Source organism: Scomber japonicus, chromosome 19 (genome assembly GCF_027409825.1).
Source record: "Scomber japonicus isolate fScoJap1 chromosome 19, fScoJap1.pri, whole genome shotgun sequence".
In the NCBI taxonomy this organism is placed as follows: Eukaryota; Metazoa; Chordata; class Actinopteri; order Scombriformes; family Scombridae; genus Scomber; species Scomber japonicus.
The window spans coordinates 7,932,718-7,949,425 of NC_070596.1; the positions used below are offsets into that span (position 1 = coordinate 7,932,718).

The window sequence follows — 16,708 nt, forward strand, 5'->3', positions numbered from 1 at the left end:
TCCAAAAAACAAAGTTTGCACACTGGAAAGAAATGAAACAATAACATACTCCTCACAGTATAATGTAGAATCATAATTATAAAATTAAGCAAGGTGAGCCAGACAGGATCTAATTTCTTCTTTATTTGACTTACACATAAAAATATAAAAACTGTACAACATAAAAGTAAATGTATGTATTGTGTGTCTGTAGATTCTGGCTCATCTAGTGATGGAAACCCTCCAACCAGAGCTGAGAAATGTGATTGGTCCTCGCCTGAAGGGGAAGATGCAACAGAGACAGAGAAATTGGATGTTGGTGAGTTTTCTATCAAATCGTACAAACACAGGAAAGAATCAACACCGGTCCAAACCGATCACGCTCTTGAATAACTCTCTCCTCCAGATCTCTGATGCGGTGTACAAGCAGGTGTTGTCCCAGACCACCGGTCAGTACGATGCACTGGTCGAAGCCTGCGAGGCTCAGAGAGTTCCACTGGACGCCAGACTGCGAACTGACATGGACCAGATCATCACATCTAAAGAACATGTCTGCGGCAAGATACGAGGTGACTGAATATCCATGTGCAACCAAGTCTTCCTGTTTCAAGTCTTAATAAGTTAAATATTATAAACTATCAAAGAACGTTTCATGGTGCTTCCGAAACAGAAGGTAAATAGATGCTTTTACCTTTATATGTTTGGATATTTTGGCCACATTGCAGTTTTAACAGCATATGCTTAAATGTGAAGCAGGTGTTAACTATACCTCTTAATATATTGTCATTGTAATGCTGTTGAAAGAAGAGTTACATGAAACCTACTGTAGATGTTTAACACGTCTTTCACTTTTGGTTCACACTGCAGTAAGTGCTTGTTGTTGGGGTAGTTTTATTGACCTGAGCATATTCAGTAAGTGATCTGTGTGTGATTTGAAATCCTCAGTAAGAGATACACTCCACATTCTTTGAACAACAACATTATTCTATATTTTATCACTACAGAGACTTTATCCAGATGCAGAATTTGTAGTAACGTTCCCACCATGTCATAATCAGTTTTAGGATCTTTTTTGTGGGGGTCTATAGTAGTATTAACTCTATTTCTTTGTATTCTGCGGCATCAAGCAAATTCATTACAGTCTAACTGACCATTCAACATCTGCAGTGCTGACATCCTGCGTGAATTTGAGATAATGGCCATCTATTCATAAAGCACAAAGAAAGTGACTGTTTACTGACCATTGTCAGGTGGAGCTGGGCTCAATGGTGGGGCTCAATGGTGGCACTGTATATTTTAGTTGGGCAAATCTGTGCATCACTTCCACTGCTAACAACAATGTAACACAGATGATGTCAGAAAGAAACATTTGTAGACTCTGAGGGAACCTTATGAGTAAAGAAGATTGTTTACTGAGAGTTTCAGTTGTGAACCAAATCCCAGTTTTTACCCTTTACACCCAAATGTGGCTTCACCTGTAAACTCCAGAAACTATGCTGACTTATAAAATCTGGCTATTCTCTAAAGAGGCCATCACTAATTTACAATAACAGCTGTAGATACCTGTAGTGAGTAAGCAAGGCTCTGAGAACAAAGGTAATGTGGAGCAATGTAAAGAAAAGATGGAGGGAAAAAATACAGAAAGACAAACAAATGCAGACAGGCATAATTCAGTCTAATTTTAACACAATATTACTTGAGTAGCGTTCAGCTACACATGTCAAACAACATGCTATGCAAAGTGATTTGGTTCACATGGTGCTCACTGTGCCATGTAACATGATCTTGCCAGTCTCCATGCATGCTTCATTGTTCATCTACTGTTTGCTTCAGTGACATGTGGCTGTGGTTTCTCTGGTTCAGGGATTATTGGCACAGGGAAGCGATCAGTCTGGTCACTAAGTAACACCACACAGCTCAAGTTTCTGATAAGTTTGTTTGGACATTTGGCACTAACAGGGTCTTTCCTCTGCAGCTCATTTTCCGTGTCTCGTTTTACTTCCTTTGCACTTTCTCCTTATGGCTTGTTTGATTAACTCTACAGCACCGAAGCATCCACCCTTTGATCAGTCTGTCAGCCTGTCAACTTTCTTTTCTAAAGTTCAACTCCGTACTGGCCGCTCCTTCTTTTTTCATGTGTACAATTTTCTATTGAGCCAAGTGGAGGAACTGCATTCCATCACCTGTGCGGTATATGGGCCATTTCTGACTTTATCCCACAGATAAGGCTCGACACTACAAGTCAAGAGAACAAAAATGATGCAGGTTCAGGAGAATGCAGAAGTTTGAGAGTCGTAACCCTAGCTGTTAACTATGTCAGTCTCTTTTAGCACAGAGTTTGATTTGCTAGAGTTGTGTTTCAATGGAAGCTCTGCAGGTTTCATTTGTCTTGCTTAAATATCAGCTTATATGTCATCACATGCATACCTACCATGTCAACCTGGCATTTAACACTACACTGTAAATTGTGAGGACCTTTTGGCACAGTTCATCTTAAGTCAAGGCAATGCCTGTCTTATTCTTGATGTGTTGACTGACTCACCGTGATCTGAAGACTGCTCATTATTTACGAGTTGCAGCAATTTTACAACTAACAAACCTTAAAAATGTTTTTCTTCCATTCCTTATGTGATTTTGATTTTGCAGCTCTGGTATTGCCCAAGGCGGAGAAGCTCCTGCGGACCAGCGTCCAGCCCTATATCAGCTCCATCCTGGAGGCCCTGATGGAGCCTGCCAGCCGTGGTTTCTCCGAGGTCAGGGACGTTTTCTTCAAAGAGATGGTGGAGATCAGCAAGAACACACTCAACGGAGGAGGCAAAGAAAAACTGGGAGATGTGAGTTACTATAGAGGGAAAACAGGCAGGTACTGAGGATGCTTAGTGACTTGAAGCTGCAATAATCAGTTTTTGGCCACTAGGGGGCAGAATGACTCTGACATATTGTCACCTTATCAAGTTGTTAAGGTATCAAGCAAACAAAGAGCAACATTATCATTCGTCTGGAGTCATGTATGTGTCCTCCTGATGAATGTATTTCCAATATTCACTCTTCTTTTGGCTTGTTTGGTCTCCATCAACTGCTGAGAGAAAAACTGGCTAAATCTTCCAATTTCCATGTCTCTGTCTGTCATCTGGTGCTGGGCAGGTAGTATACAGTAGGTTTATCAGAGCATGCTAGCTGAAAATAGCTTCCTGCTGCTCCTGACTGCTGAAATGGTACCATACAGCAAATGTGCTGTAAAAAACTCTGGGGAGCTGCAGAGTTGGTGGAAGTTTTCTGTGGGTTCATCACTATGACCCCCTATCACATAACACATAGTAATTTGATTTAGTGACATTATAAAGATATTGACGAATACACCTTTAACAGTTGTGGCATCAGTTGTAACAAGAAATCCATTTTGGTGTGACCCAAGAAAAGCCATTTTCTCACATCTGTTAGAAATATGTTTTTTTATTAAAGCAAAACCACACACATATGATCACAGATGAATAAACCAGAAAGAGAAACCTCACTAACCTCACTTTTTATATAACAGGAAGCATTGCAAAGACTGATTGGCTCTAAGTGGGCGCTAAAAATTCCAGTTAAGACTTAATTTTAGCAGGAAATTATAGCTAAACTGTTAATGTGTGAATGTTAAGAGTATTGTCTGACTTTTGGTCACAATAAAACAAGAATTAGAGAGCGTGTAAAGATACTGTGTGCAATAGGAAACCTCAGTCACATTAGTGCTACCCTTTAATTAAAAGGCAGGGAGTGTCCTCAGCTGCCCTCAATGACTGAGCCGGAAAACAATCAACTCCTACCGCTTTTTCTGTTTGGTTCTAATTTTTCCTTGTGATGCTTGCACATTTTTGATCACTGTTGCTCTCCTCTATGCGTCTTCCCTCTCAGCACATGGAGAGGCTTTCCATGCTCGCCTTCCACCCTGTGAAAATGCAGAGCTGCTACGCAAAGGTAGAGCAGCTCAATCTGGAGGGGCTGCAGCAGAGGTTCGACGTCTCTAGCCCCTCAGTGTTCGTCAGCAGGGCTCAGATCCTCATGAGGGAGGTGAGAAGTCACAGCCTTTCACTGTGTAATAATTATACATTATTATCTGAGTCAGCATGTGATAATGCAATATCTAAATGGCTTAAAAACAGACTTGCTGATTCCGAGTAAGACTCACCCCAGAAACCTGACTCTGCTGTGGTGAAGTCTCTACTTCCACCTACTGGACAAATATGTGCACGACATTTTGTAACAGTGTGAGCTGAAGCTGAGCCGTGGTTTACAGCCACAGTCCGCATTTATCTGTTTCCTTGTGCTACTATATAATTTGTTTTGCATTTTGACAGCAAATGGACAATGTGGTGTACACATTTGAGCAGCTGCTCCAGCAGTCTTTGGATGCCCAGGGAGAGAATGACATGTGCAAGGCCATCCAGCGATGCCAGGACAGGGTTCTCAAGGTAAATCACAGAATTTAAAAACAGAAAGTTAATGTAGTAGATAGATGGCTGAAGCATGACTATAATGAGAGTTACTTGATAAAATGTCACTATTTTAGTCAAAGCACATTACAGAATTAAGAATAATACTATAAAACAGTTCACTTAAATCACAAAATTGTCACCTACCTTTGGTGATAGCTGCACATGCAGATGGTTTTATTTTGAGGCATGTGCCAGTAAGGTTTCTGCCTCCTCAATAATGTAATGAAGATTAATTTTAGTGCTTACAACACTAAAAGTAATTTTTAAATGTGGATATCCCAGAATGAGCCTGTTCTGATCCAATGAGTATGACCTATAATGAATCAGTAATCTCTACTGTCTGTTTCTGGTCTTTTTCTGTTAGAAATATGATTATGACAGCAGCACAGTGCGCAAGAAGTTCTTCAGAGAGGCTCTGCTGCAGATCATCATTCCATACATGCTACAGCAGCTCTCGCAATCCTGCTCACCTGTGAGTAGCACCAAACTCATCTTATTTTTCTTACCTCTTTTTCATTTTCTTCTTCTTTTTAATCTGTATGCATTGCTGGCTGGTGGATAAGTGTGACTTTGATTCAACTGTTTTCATCTTTCCCTGAAAACACATGCAGGAGTGGCCAGACATGAATACTTGTTGTTATCTGAAATGTTAGCATTGAATGCTAAAAGCTTTATGAACTTCTTCTCTGTTCCTTTCCTCACCAGGAACTGCCTCGCTTTAAAGAGCTCATCTTCGAGGACTTCTCCCGTTTCCTGTTGGTGGAAAACATGTTTGAAGAGGTTGTGCTGCACTCTGTCACCAAGGACATAATGATGGGTGAGGGCCAAGAAATATTTAGATTCAGAAATGACTGTAGTCATGGTGTTAGGTAGTGGTAGTTAGCAATGATGTGATCAAATTACTTGAGCTTACTTTTTTGCTAACACAGTGATTCTCTTCTTTTCTGTGTCCAGCTGTGAAGGAGGCAGCTGTCCAGAGGAGACACAATCTCTACAGGGACAGCATCATTTTGACCAACAGTGACCCCAACCTGCACCTGCTCGGAGAATCCCCCTCTGTGGACTGGGCCACCAAATTTGGAGGCGATGAGCCAGAGGGTTCACTCGGTGGCGGTATTGAAGAAGGAGGTTCTGGGAGGAGACGCAGGCAGATCGTGTCCATGATCCAGCTGGAAGGGCTGCCTCTGGCCTATGAGTCCTGTCTGGAAGTTCCTGGAGTGGAGCTTATCCCCGAAGAGGTGGACGCTGAGGTGTCTGAGAGCATGGAGGAGGAAGAAGAGGATGAGGAGGACCTAGGCCTGTCTGAGGATCCCAAGTCTCCTGATAGCGTAAATGAAATCAGGGGCCTGATCAATCCGGTGGTGGAGATGGTGATTCCAGTGCCAAAAGAGAACCAGAGCGACATGACTAACGGGATGGAGCCGACCAACGCCACCGTCGTCGTCGACGATGGGGTTCAGGAGGATGTGTCACATGTCACCACACTGGTGGAGGAGGACGTCCCCAGGAAATCTCCACAGAGCAAGACGTCCCCGCAGACAATCCTCCAGCAGCTGGTAGGAAGCAAGAAGCAGGAAGATGATAAGGAGCTTCAGGAGGAAGCAGCAATTCAGAATGGCATCAAGGAAATGGAGATAGCAGCACAGGAAGGTGACAGTGAACGGATTGCTGAGGTTTGTGCTGCAGTGTCAGATTCTGAGTCATCACCACAGCCACCACTGGCTACAGACTCCCACCCACACGATGACAGCGGCTTCCAGTCACCGTCCAATGAGGGGCTGGATGAAGGTAAGCCTCAGCCTGTCATAAATGGTCTGAATGGAGAGGACAACATCATCGACCCTGTAGAGGTGGAGGTGCTTTTAGCGTGAGGAGACAATTATCTGCACATACACTCAGAGAGAAAACAGCAGTGTGCATCATGTGACGGGAGAGAGTTGAAATCAATGAGGATTGTATTTAAAGGATTCATTTGAACTGTTGCCTTCTCTTTATTGTTGTTGATATTGCGCACTATACAACCAGTTCTTCCATCCTCTCTTAGACTTCTTTGGTGATTGGTTCTTCTCTATGCAGCTTAAAGTCTGTCAATGCAAGTTTCTTCATTTTGTATGACACTGAATTCAACATACAGTACATCTTTTGTCTGGTGCTGTATCTGATTTACATGACTCAGAAGGGATAAGAGAGGAACTAAATTTAAGTTATTATTTAATTTAATGTTGTTAACACAACAGGAAATCAGGCCAATGTTTTTTCTCAATATCTCTCACATTTAAATTTGGCCTAATGAAGGCAAGTGGATCCCTCTAATAGTCATAGCCTCTACTTGACAGCAGGGGGTGCTATATCAGTCTTCAGTTGTGTCTGGATTCACGTTTGTATTTTAACTTTACACTTTTCAAATACTGATCTCTATTTTTGTAAAATGTATGTTTTTAAATATTCATTTTATTTACTTTGTGAGAATGTCTTACAGTAGCTAATGGCCTTAATGTTTCAACATATCTCAGTGCGAATTGTAAAGGAAAAAAGTAAGAAGTTCTTGTTTTACATCTGTGGGGGAAAACAAACAAGATTTCTTGTTTTTGCCTATGTCTGCAGAGGACAAACGATACAGTAAGTGATGGTTCTTTAACTTTTAGGGTTTTAAAGAACCTTTTATCAGAGGAAGCCCTCTTCATAATTAGGGAGATTTTTTTAATGGTGGCTTCTGATGACGTTTCGTGTCTAGTTAACATCTTTATTTATTAATGTAACTGTAAATTCACCTAAATCACTAAGAAATCTAAACATATGTTCTAATACTCATCCTTGTGAAGACATTTGTCCTTACTCATTAAGGGGTCAGAAATGTCTCATGTATCCAGGAAATATAAACTGTTAATGTTACTTTAATTCCTGAAATACATCAGTCTACACTCTGTTGGGAAAATCCACAATTTTGGTGACGCTTTATTTTATGTGTCTGTATAGTTTCCTAGGAAGTTTCCTGGAGAGAAGTATGTGTATGTAAGTTGTTGCTAAGTATAAGGCAAGTGAAAGGGGAAAAAAAGAATGAAAAAAAGCAATGATCTGATACAGATATTTGAGTTTCAGTAGTTCAGTTGCATTAATAAACATATAAGCAGGTGTTTTCCTTTAAAGGAATGCTTCATATTGTACGCTTGGCTGTTGACAAATGTAGCATTTAGCATGTTCAGCAGAAATGCCATCCACTAACTGAAAGGCTCTCTACTGTATTTACGGTAGCAATTAAATTGAATTAGTATACAAGTTATAATATAAGTTTACCACCACACTGTTAGGTCAAGTCAGTTTTATTTATATATCCCAAAACCAGAAATCACAAATGTACCTAAAAGCTTTATAATCTGTACAACAGACAGCATCCTAGATCCTTAGACCTTCACTTCAGCATTACACCGAATGACGTCAGCATGCATTATGCTTACAATTACATTGCTTACACACTGATGCTAAGCAGGTATAATGATTACCATGTTAACCATCTAAGTTTAGTGTGTTTGCATGCTAACATATGCTAATGAATGCTAAACACAAAGTACAGCTAAGGCTAAGTAACGTCATTAACTCTGAGAGTATTCGACAAGTTAAAATGTAGACCAGACGGTGTTGTTAAATGAAAAGTTAGGGGATTGCCAAAGTGATAACAAAGGATGAACAAAGTCACTACTCACGAATTTCACTGCAACCAATCTAAGCTGTTGAGATATTGCAGTCTGGACCAAAGCCAACCAGTTGACATGATATACAATAGGTGTTGTATATGCAAAGAACATAGAGGTAACTGTCTTCCATTTACAATATGGAGAGAAAAAGAATGACAATTTTAGGTAAACAAATACATTTGTTAGATTACATTTTTTATGTCTCCCAATTATTGTGCCAAATGTCTTCCCTAGGAACCTTCCTGTGACTTTGCAGTTACGACTCAGTTTCTTTCTAGGAAATTATATGAAACTTCATTACTTGTAAATTAAAGTGCTACTCCATGTTTTTAATGGGTGACTTATTTTAACTTCTGTTGGAACTTGCTGAGAATCTCCTTTCATTTTTATGAGTCAGTCTCCTGTTGTGAAATCACCTATTGCCTCTGTATGAAAGGCACATTTGTTTAATCTGTTATGTCTGTTTCCTTTAGAGCTATACCTAAGAACCATTGCTTCTAATCGAGGACCACTGTCACCTTCTCCTGTTTATTTATTATAAAACCTCTCTGGTTGTCAGCAGCTCTCTTTGACTTGTATTTTTAGTAGTTTTATTGTCCTGAAATATATTTTAAAAATATATGGATGAATAAAAATATTTCATCAATTATTCTTTATTATTGTCATCAAAGTCTTTCAAGATTTTCATTTGACAGAAAACCATCACTGAGAAAATTACACATATTTGAATATTTTTGTTTTTTTTATAGTCAGAATCAGTTCAAAAATAGAGTTTTAAATCCTCACAAAACACATTTGAAAACTCAGTTTCAAGGCACTGAAACATTTCTTCTTCCTTGTACATTTGTGGTTTGTAAATGATTGCCACAGAACCACATGACCGACGTTCACCTTCCTCTGATGGGCGTGTGAGAATGACTCTGGTCAGTTAGATGACACATCAGCAGGGTTTACAAGCACAAATCATATGATTGAGTCAGTTCCTCAAACCATCTTATGACCTCTGACTGTAAATCTCTAAAGTGCTGTTCTGCTTTTAAGTTTCACTTCATAACACTGCAGCTACACAGAAAATTGAATGAGTTTCAGCAACATTGTCAGAGATACCCTTTTCTATCTTTGAATCACCTGTAGTGTCATACCTCCTAAAAATACAGTGAGCTGTTAGTAGCTATAAATGTCTGTTAGTGTTGACCACAAAAACATGAAATCAGAATAAGAATATTCCCCAAACTACAGACAACTACTTAATCCATCGCTTAGCTCTACTGGTATGGACGTTTCACCTCTTTAAATCTACAGTTTTGGGATAAATAATAGAAAAGTCAAGAGTTACAGGCAGGCATTCCTCTGCTCCCTTGTAGGCTCAAGACATTTTCTTCCACACACACACACACACACACACACACACATTACTCACTTGTTTGGGTTTAACACAGAAGAACCAGCTAGTGGTAATAATGAAATCATACGCGTCCCTTTGGTCAAGGCCTGATATCTTTGTATTTCCAGAAATTATGTATGTGAAATCTAAAAAACCTGAGTCCCAAACTGAGAAATCAGAGATTGAAGACTGAAACAGGTGATGATTTTTTTGCATGAAAACGTCAGCTTCCACATCCTGATGAGTTTTGTGCATTAGCGTAGAATAGAGGGAGTTCACCCTTTCATGCTCCAACAGTAATTCCCAAATATTAACTGTAGCTATCGTCCCTCAAGTGGTTTTCCATTTAGATTCCAGGGTACGCGATCCTTCTATATCAAGAGACCAAAAACCAGCCGCCTTTGATCTCTGTCCATGCCGTCACATCTGACCCAGCAGAGGGAAAGAGATGAAATAGCCGAGGACGGAGCCCACGATGACCCCGAGGAAGATCCACGTGTTGTAGGACATGACGCACAGCATCAGCATGTAGCCCAGAGACACCTGCAGCATGTGGAGCACTGTCTGGATACCGTGCAGCAACCAGCTGAGGATGAAAAACAGAGAAATGTAATAGTTAACTAGCATCCAGATGAGAACATCACCACCTCAAGTAATTTATACTAATCTAAATGCTGCACGTGCTGTCTGTCAATGTGTTAGAGATGTTACATTTTGCCTGTGTACCATACTGTTTTTGGGTCATCAATTATTGTCAGAATAGGTGACAACAGAAAGTGGGGTCAATGTTCAGTCTTATATACATTAAGTGTGTCAGAAATACATAACAGAATCAAAAAGAAAACAATAAACAGCCAATAGAAAGCCCAGAAAGTAGACAGAAATCACAAACTCTACATGTTTGATTGATTGACCACCAAACTGCTTAATAGGATTCCAAAAAGCTCAACTCTTTAAAAAGGATTATGGGTGGATTTTCAATTTGGATCTGCTTTCTAATCGAGGACCACTGACCTATTCCTGGTGCTGGGAGCTGGACTTGGTGAATCTATGGGGGTCAGCGAGGATTCGGAGGGGCTGCTCTCTAGCACGGAGCTGCTTTCGGTGAGGTGGGACTGAGTGATGGCGTACGGTGACTGCGGCTCAGCCAGCTTGGAGTGACAGCTCAACCACACCCTCCACACTTTGAGCAACTCGTAGAAGACTGTCAGCAGCAACACCACGAACACTGACAGCACCATACCTGCAGACACAGACACAATTAATGCACAAGATACCACACAATAAAAAAAGTGGATTATTTAAAGTGTTGAACATTTACAGACTGTTCATATTCAGTATATTCATATAAGTAGCCTCTGCACCAACTCATATTCATAAATTCTGGTTATTAATGTTTGACTTTGGCTGTCAGAGAGCAAACAGAATGTATTCTAGTTATTTATGGGAAAAAGACATTTACAATCACTATATATGGTCCTGGAGAATATATTGTAGAATATGAAGAATGGTGAATTATAGAATCAACACAGGTCAAATTTGGACATTTGCATATACAAAATGTGTATCAGTTGCACAATTTTTTTCAACATGATGCACATGATCCATCTCCAATTTTGTATATCTGGGGTCACATTAGGAAAAGTATGGGGTATTTTTACAGCACCCAATGTAAAAATGGGTCAAATTTGTCCCTTAACAGTATGTAAGGCTCAAACAAATACATGTACAAAACATGGACATGTGAACTGGAGGAGCCCGGAATCGAAACACCAATCTTTCAATTGGTGGACGACCGCTCTACCTCCTGTACATCATGCCCACTGTTTTAAACCACTGTCACTGTTTTGAATCTAATCTGGCAAAAAGAGGAGCAAGCTTTAAATCTTTCAGAGCCATCTTCCAGGTGAGTATCTGAAGCACCAAGTATTGGCTTTCAGTTGAGTGCTCCTTTAATAAAGAATGCCCCTTTAACTTTTGCTTAGTGTGATGCAATGTTATATACATATTCCCTGAGCCATATAGATAGAAATGTGTGCAGTATGTACTAACCAGATGAACTGGTTCTTACCACCAGGAAAGATATCAAAGTGTATGAAGTGAAGTGAAGGTGCTGTTGTTTACCTGCAGGCCCGTGCACATCCCAGAAGTCAAACAGTAGCGTAACGCTACTCGACACCTCAAAGGTCATCTGAAAGACAAACAGGAGACAACTTAAAACCTCTTAGTGCTCTCTGTGCTGTCTTCCAAGCAGACTGTAATTTAGTCTTGGGAAGAAAAAAAAAGAACAAAAGGTGCCTTTCCAATTGGGGGAAACATAATTAATGCAGGACCAGGTGTTACAACAGCGCTGACATCATCCTCCCTCCCCTTTAAGATCAGTCATCCAAGACTGAGGACTTACTGCACTGCTCTTTGATCAGTCCTCCAAACATAAGAACAAGTAACATGAGCAGAATGGGTAAAAGAAAGGATAGACATAATATTCTGTGGAACTTGTGGGGGATTTTATCTAACTGAAGAAAACAAAACAATCCTGGAAGAAGAGGTGTTTCACTTCTTCTGTTTCTCACTTTTATTTTAGGAATCATTACTATTTGCGTGCAGGATTGTTCATTCTCAATAGCTCCTTTGTTCCATGGATAATTTTTGGATTCCTTCAAATTGAAAATTCTCCATTCCAAACTAAATATCTGTTCAGCTGATCTTAACCACTACTGCGGCATTGTCCCCACAAAAGCACACTGTGTTCTGTGCTGCTGGTGTCGATGTGTGACTGACAGAGGAATGCACTGTTTATGTGTATGTGTGTCCCAGCTCCTGCCAGGCTGCCTCTCAGTCCACTTCCCTGCTAATTCACCGCTCGCCCTTGCACGAGTGCAGATCGCAGAATAATTATACATAAACAACCGTCTGTCCTTTATCAGGCCAAACATACCTACCTCTAGTTCCAGGTTCTCAAATATGAGGATTTACTGATTCTCTCTGTTTTATATGATAATACATGTATATTTTGGTGTTCTGTCTGGATAAAACAAGCAATGTGAGGGCATCAATTTAGGATTTGGAAGTATGTGAAAGGCATTTCTCTCAATTGTCTACTGATATTTTCTAGTAAAGAAACTATGCTGCAGCTCTAGTTCATGTGATGCCACTGTGCAGATGTGTGTGTAACATGTAGTCCTCCATCATAGGAAACTAAAAGCTTGAGGTGTGTTTGTACTGTATGAGTCTGATGTATAGGGCTGGAAATAACAATGATTTTATTATTATTAAATCATAAATTCATCTGTCAATTGTTTTCGTTATTAATCAATTAGTCGTTTGGTCTGTAAAATGTCAAAATGTGGATTGTTTCCCAAAGCCAAAGATACAACTTCAAATGTCTTATTCTGAAAGATATTCTGTTTACTGTCATAGAAACTAGAAAATATTCATATTTAAGGAACTGGAACAAGAAGATTTGGGCATTTTTTTCTCAAAAAAGAAAAAAGAAAGAAAAAAAGGCTCAAAACAATAAATGAGTCATCAAAATAATTGGCAATTAATTTCTGTTGACTGACGAATCGTCGCGGCTCTACTGAGGTGTAGAACACACAACAGGTTCTTTGACTATCACATCTCATATTTCCTGTCACTCTTCATTTTCCACCTGCCTAATTAAACACAGTTGCCCCAACTTAGCTTTTACCTTCTTAGCTTCTTTTCTACCAGTCATAGTGATTCAGTAACTTGCTTACGGAGTTAAATGCTGATGTGTGAACACACTGACATCATTACAACAGTCCAATGGGGCAAGAAACATGAACACTGGGTAATAATTCTACACTTCACCTTTGTTTTCTCTTACAAATATGTTTATCTAAGAGCTGGGTTCAGTTACAACCTGTCTCATCTGACTGTGTGTGGTTCACGCCCTGTTGGGTTTCATTTTAAAAGGATGTCACCATGTTCCCACATCTCAGCAATTATCTTGGCAAGTAAAATGCCCTACAAACATAGATCCTATTTTGTCAAGTTAACCTTTTAATTAAAACATGTGTGAGCTGGAAAAGAAGATAATCAGTTTCTGCTGGAAAGTGAAAGATAATAACTCAATGCCACTTTCAGTTTTACCCACTTCATTAAAATCCAATTCTTTAGATGTCAAATGCTTCTCTACCTGAAAGACACGCATGAACAACTTTTACATTGGAAAAAAAAAATGGTACAAAGTCAAAGTGAAATGAGAGAACAGTGCCAAAGTGCTGTGAAGGTGATCAAGAGGACGGGAGCGTTTGAGACAGCTTGAAAACATCACAGAGAAAGTCAAATACAGACAATTTGAGTCAACAATGTCATTCAAGGCCATGCAGGGTGATGATTGTGAGCTTATCTTTAAAGCTGCTGGAGAAAACTAGATACATGTTTGCTAGGCGAATGCTGAGCCTGCAAACCACGAGTGCAGTGCTTCTACTGCAAACACCCTCAGTACACTCTGTAGCTTGTATCTGTGTTTATACATGTCAGGTTCAGGTTACGTCACCAAGCATTCTGCAAGCATGTTTTACATGTCTTTGGCTGCCGTTCCTGTTAGTAACAAAAGTGAAAAGGATTTTGCAGAAGCTATAAAATATTGATGAAACATTGTTTGTTTTTGGTTTCTCAATTCAATGCAGGTTTGCTTCTGTATACTAAACAGTCATTTATGGCTGCCTGAAAAGAAGAAGTAACATGTTAAAAAATATAAAAAGCTAATATTCACCTTGAAAAAGGCCAGAAAAAAATCATGTGAAGTATGTGTGGTATAAACTGATTACATGTAACACAGGGATATCCCTCTATATAAAGTATATGGACTTCTAATGCAATCATGATCCTAACATGGTATTGTGTTTACAAAATTATGTTGTCCCAATTAAAGGGCCAGTGCAAATAGTGAGTTCATTTCTGTTATGAGAGTAAAATGTGATTACAAAACATCGCTCAGGCCTAGTTAAACCAGGCACAAAGCCTTGTGGTTTTATAGTTACGCTTTTCTAACTGTGACAGGTACAGTTGTGTATGGAAGTGTTTGGGCACCAAACCAAGAATTTAGTCTCAGATTCTTTTTACAAGGTCTCAAACCTTAATCAGCTTGTTAGGCCTGAGGCTTGTCAACAATTGTCATTAGAATATGCCAGCTGGTCCCAGTTTCAAAGCTTCACCAATAATCTGACTATGTAAATCATGTGTGAGCACTGGGTTCCTCTAAGCAGCTGTGTACGCCTAAAAAAGAAAGTTATTGATCCACACAACACAGGGGAAGACAACAAGAAGGTAGCAAAGTGTTGTCAGCTTGCCGTTTCTACAGTGTGACTAAGAGATTTAAGTGGGCTTTGGAGGTCAAGATGACATCTGCAAGACCAAGAAAACTCTTGCACGCTTGCACAAACTAGATCCACGGGAAGTGTCAGTAAATGACAACCTTACCTGCTACTTCATCATAACATCTAATGTCAGAAGAATGCAATGAATGCGACCTACAGAAGCCTGATGCAATTTGGAGACGTGTACTTTGCACTGAAGAAGTTAAGATAGAACTGTTTGGCGACAATCAGCCGTGGTGTGTTGCAGAAAAAATGGGAAACATTTCATGAAAAGAACATCTTGCCAGTGGCACAGGAAACACTGCACACATGGAGGGAAGAATGGCTTCCACTAAATACCCATAAATTGTGGAAGCAAACATCCTGCTGTCTATGAAAGAAAAAATAAGCTGAAGCTGAAAAGAAAATGTCTTCTACAACCGGATGATGATCTTAAACATAACTCCAAATCCACCATAGACGACCTCAAGAGACAAGCTGAAGGTTTGGAGTGGCCCTCACAATCCCCTGACTTAAACATAACTGAAAATCTGAGGGTTAATCATAAAACAGCTGTGCATGAATGATAGTTCAAGAATACTGCAGAGCTAGAAACCTTTTCAAAAGGAAGAATGGGAGAAAATCCCAAATACATGAACTGAAAGACTTTTAACTGGCTACAAAAAGCATTTGATAGTTGTTTAATTTGTGTTCAGTTTTGAGATAAAAGGGTAACTATGCATTCATGTTTGTAAATAGTGTTTTTTCCCATATCCTAAAGAGATTGTGTTACATCTTAAAGAGACTGTGTTACATTTTTTTCCAATTAAAAAAATCACCTGAATGATATTTGTCAAGGTGTGCCCAAACTTTTGCATACTAACACACCCACTGGGTTAGTTAGTGTTAACCAATCCAACATAGGTGCAGTGTGTGTTTGTGTATGATATGAATATTAGTCTATTATGGTCAAAACAGTCATTAATGGTCTCCTCGCTTGTTTTTCCACGCACACTGATTTTACTCAACGCCACACTCTAACAGGCTGAGATATACCAAATACAGAGCAACTTATTCAACACACACATTATGATGCAGTGCAAACACACTACTTACGGACATCATCTTGAACTTGGAGGCAAACACGATAGTTTCACGGGTTACTGACTCCGTTTCTCCATCATGGGCGGCTCACAGCCGGGCTAACTTGCAGTTGCTGTTACGGTGCAGTGAAGTGCGAGTCATTTCTCTCCACTGTACCACATTATTAGTCGCAGCTGACCCAGCGACTCTCACTATAGCGGAATGACGCCGCCACAGATGGCTGACGGTTAGTGCAGTTTTTCAGCAGCTGCGAATAAAGTCGAAATAGTGATTTAAATATTATTCCAATCGTCTGGAAAACCAAATGTCACCGTCCACACAGAGTAGAGTGCGTGTAGCTAAGTCTAACTGATAAACATTAGCATTAAAAGCAATAGTTGGCTAACTTTAGCTGATGAATGTAGCCTTTTCAGATATTCGCTGCCACGCATGCGCACAAGACACCGCTTTGTTTACTTGGTCTCGGGTCATGTGACAGACGGAGAGAGCCGAGGGAAGCACTCGTGAAATTCCGGCCTCTATCATTGTAACTTTTACTATAAGACATTTTTAGTCAAGCTACAAAACAACAATAAATGATTAATTAAATGATAATCTTGAAATGATCCGAACCAAGTAAATCAATATTGAAGTTGTGTTGGGTTTTTTTTAGATTTCAATATATAATACTGTTTATTGTTATATTGTAATCTATGTAATACAAATTCTATTCTCTGAGGATGTTACCTCACCTTACTGTATGTC

The 16,708-nt window shown here is 39.7% G+C and overlaps 2 protein-coding genes across 3 annotated transcripts in view; one reads left to right on the plus strand and one right to left on the minus strand.

Annotated features, from left to right (window-relative positions):
- The window catches only part of niban2a (niban apoptosis regulator 2a), a 28,407-nt gene extending 21,931 nt beyond the window's left edge, over positions 1 to 6,476 (plus strand). The window contains exons 7-14 of the mRNA XM_053339416.1: positions 194 to 298; positions 386 to 548; positions 2,626 to 2,813; positions 3,877 to 4,032; positions 4,320 to 4,433; positions 4,822 to 4,929; positions 5,163 to 5,274; positions 5,412 to 6,476. Coding sequence (XP_053195391.1) covers positions 194 to 298; positions 386 to 548; positions 2,626 to 2,813; positions 3,877 to 4,032; positions 4,320 to 4,433; positions 4,822 to 4,929; positions 5,163 to 5,274; positions 5,412 to 6,328 — 1,863 coding nt within the window. The 3' untranslated portion in view covers positions 6,329 to 6,476. The remainder of the gene's footprint in view (positions 1 to 193; positions 299 to 385; positions 549 to 2,625; positions 2,814 to 3,876; positions 4,033 to 4,319; positions 4,434 to 4,821; positions 4,930 to 5,162; positions 5,275 to 5,411) is intronic.
- Positions 6,477 to 7,337: 861 nt separating this feature from the next.
- slc31a2 (solute carrier family 31 member 2) lies at positions 7,338 to 16,370 on the minus strand. Of its 2 annotated transcripts, XR_008323462.1 has the most exons (5): positions 15,977 to 16,370; positions 11,658 to 11,724; positions 10,548 to 10,776; positions 9,555 to 10,119; positions 7,338 to 9,514 (listed from the first exon to the last, which is right to left on the minus strand). XR_008323462.1 is itself a non-coding variant. In XM_053339415.1 (4 exons), exons 1-4 carry the CDS (start codon positions 15,983 to 15,985, stop codon positions 9,954 to 9,956), a joined length of 471 nt encoding a protein of 156 aa, XP_053195390.1. In that variant the 5' UTR covers positions 15,986 to 16,370; the 3' UTR covers positions 9,554 to 9,953. The 2 variants fall into 2 exon arrangements, 1 of the variants encoding a protein (XP_053195390.1); XM_053339415.1 differs by lacking the exon at positions 7,338 to 9,514 and having other exon boundaries at positions 9,554 to 10,119.
- Between the last annotated feature and the right edge of the window lie 338 nt (positions 16,371 to 16,708).

Bases quoted from the DNA above. Each gene is read 5' to 3' on its own strand.
- slc31a2 (XM_053339415.1), bottom strand. The intron at 10,777-11,657 runs GTAAACAACAGC...CTGTGTCTGCAG, and splicing joins GGATGTGCACGGGCCTGCAG to GTATGGTGCTGTCAGTGTTC. The intron at 10,120-10,547 runs GTCAGTGGTCCT...TTTCATCCTCAG, and splicing joins GCTCCCAGCACCAGGAATAG to CTGGTTGCTGCACGGTATCC.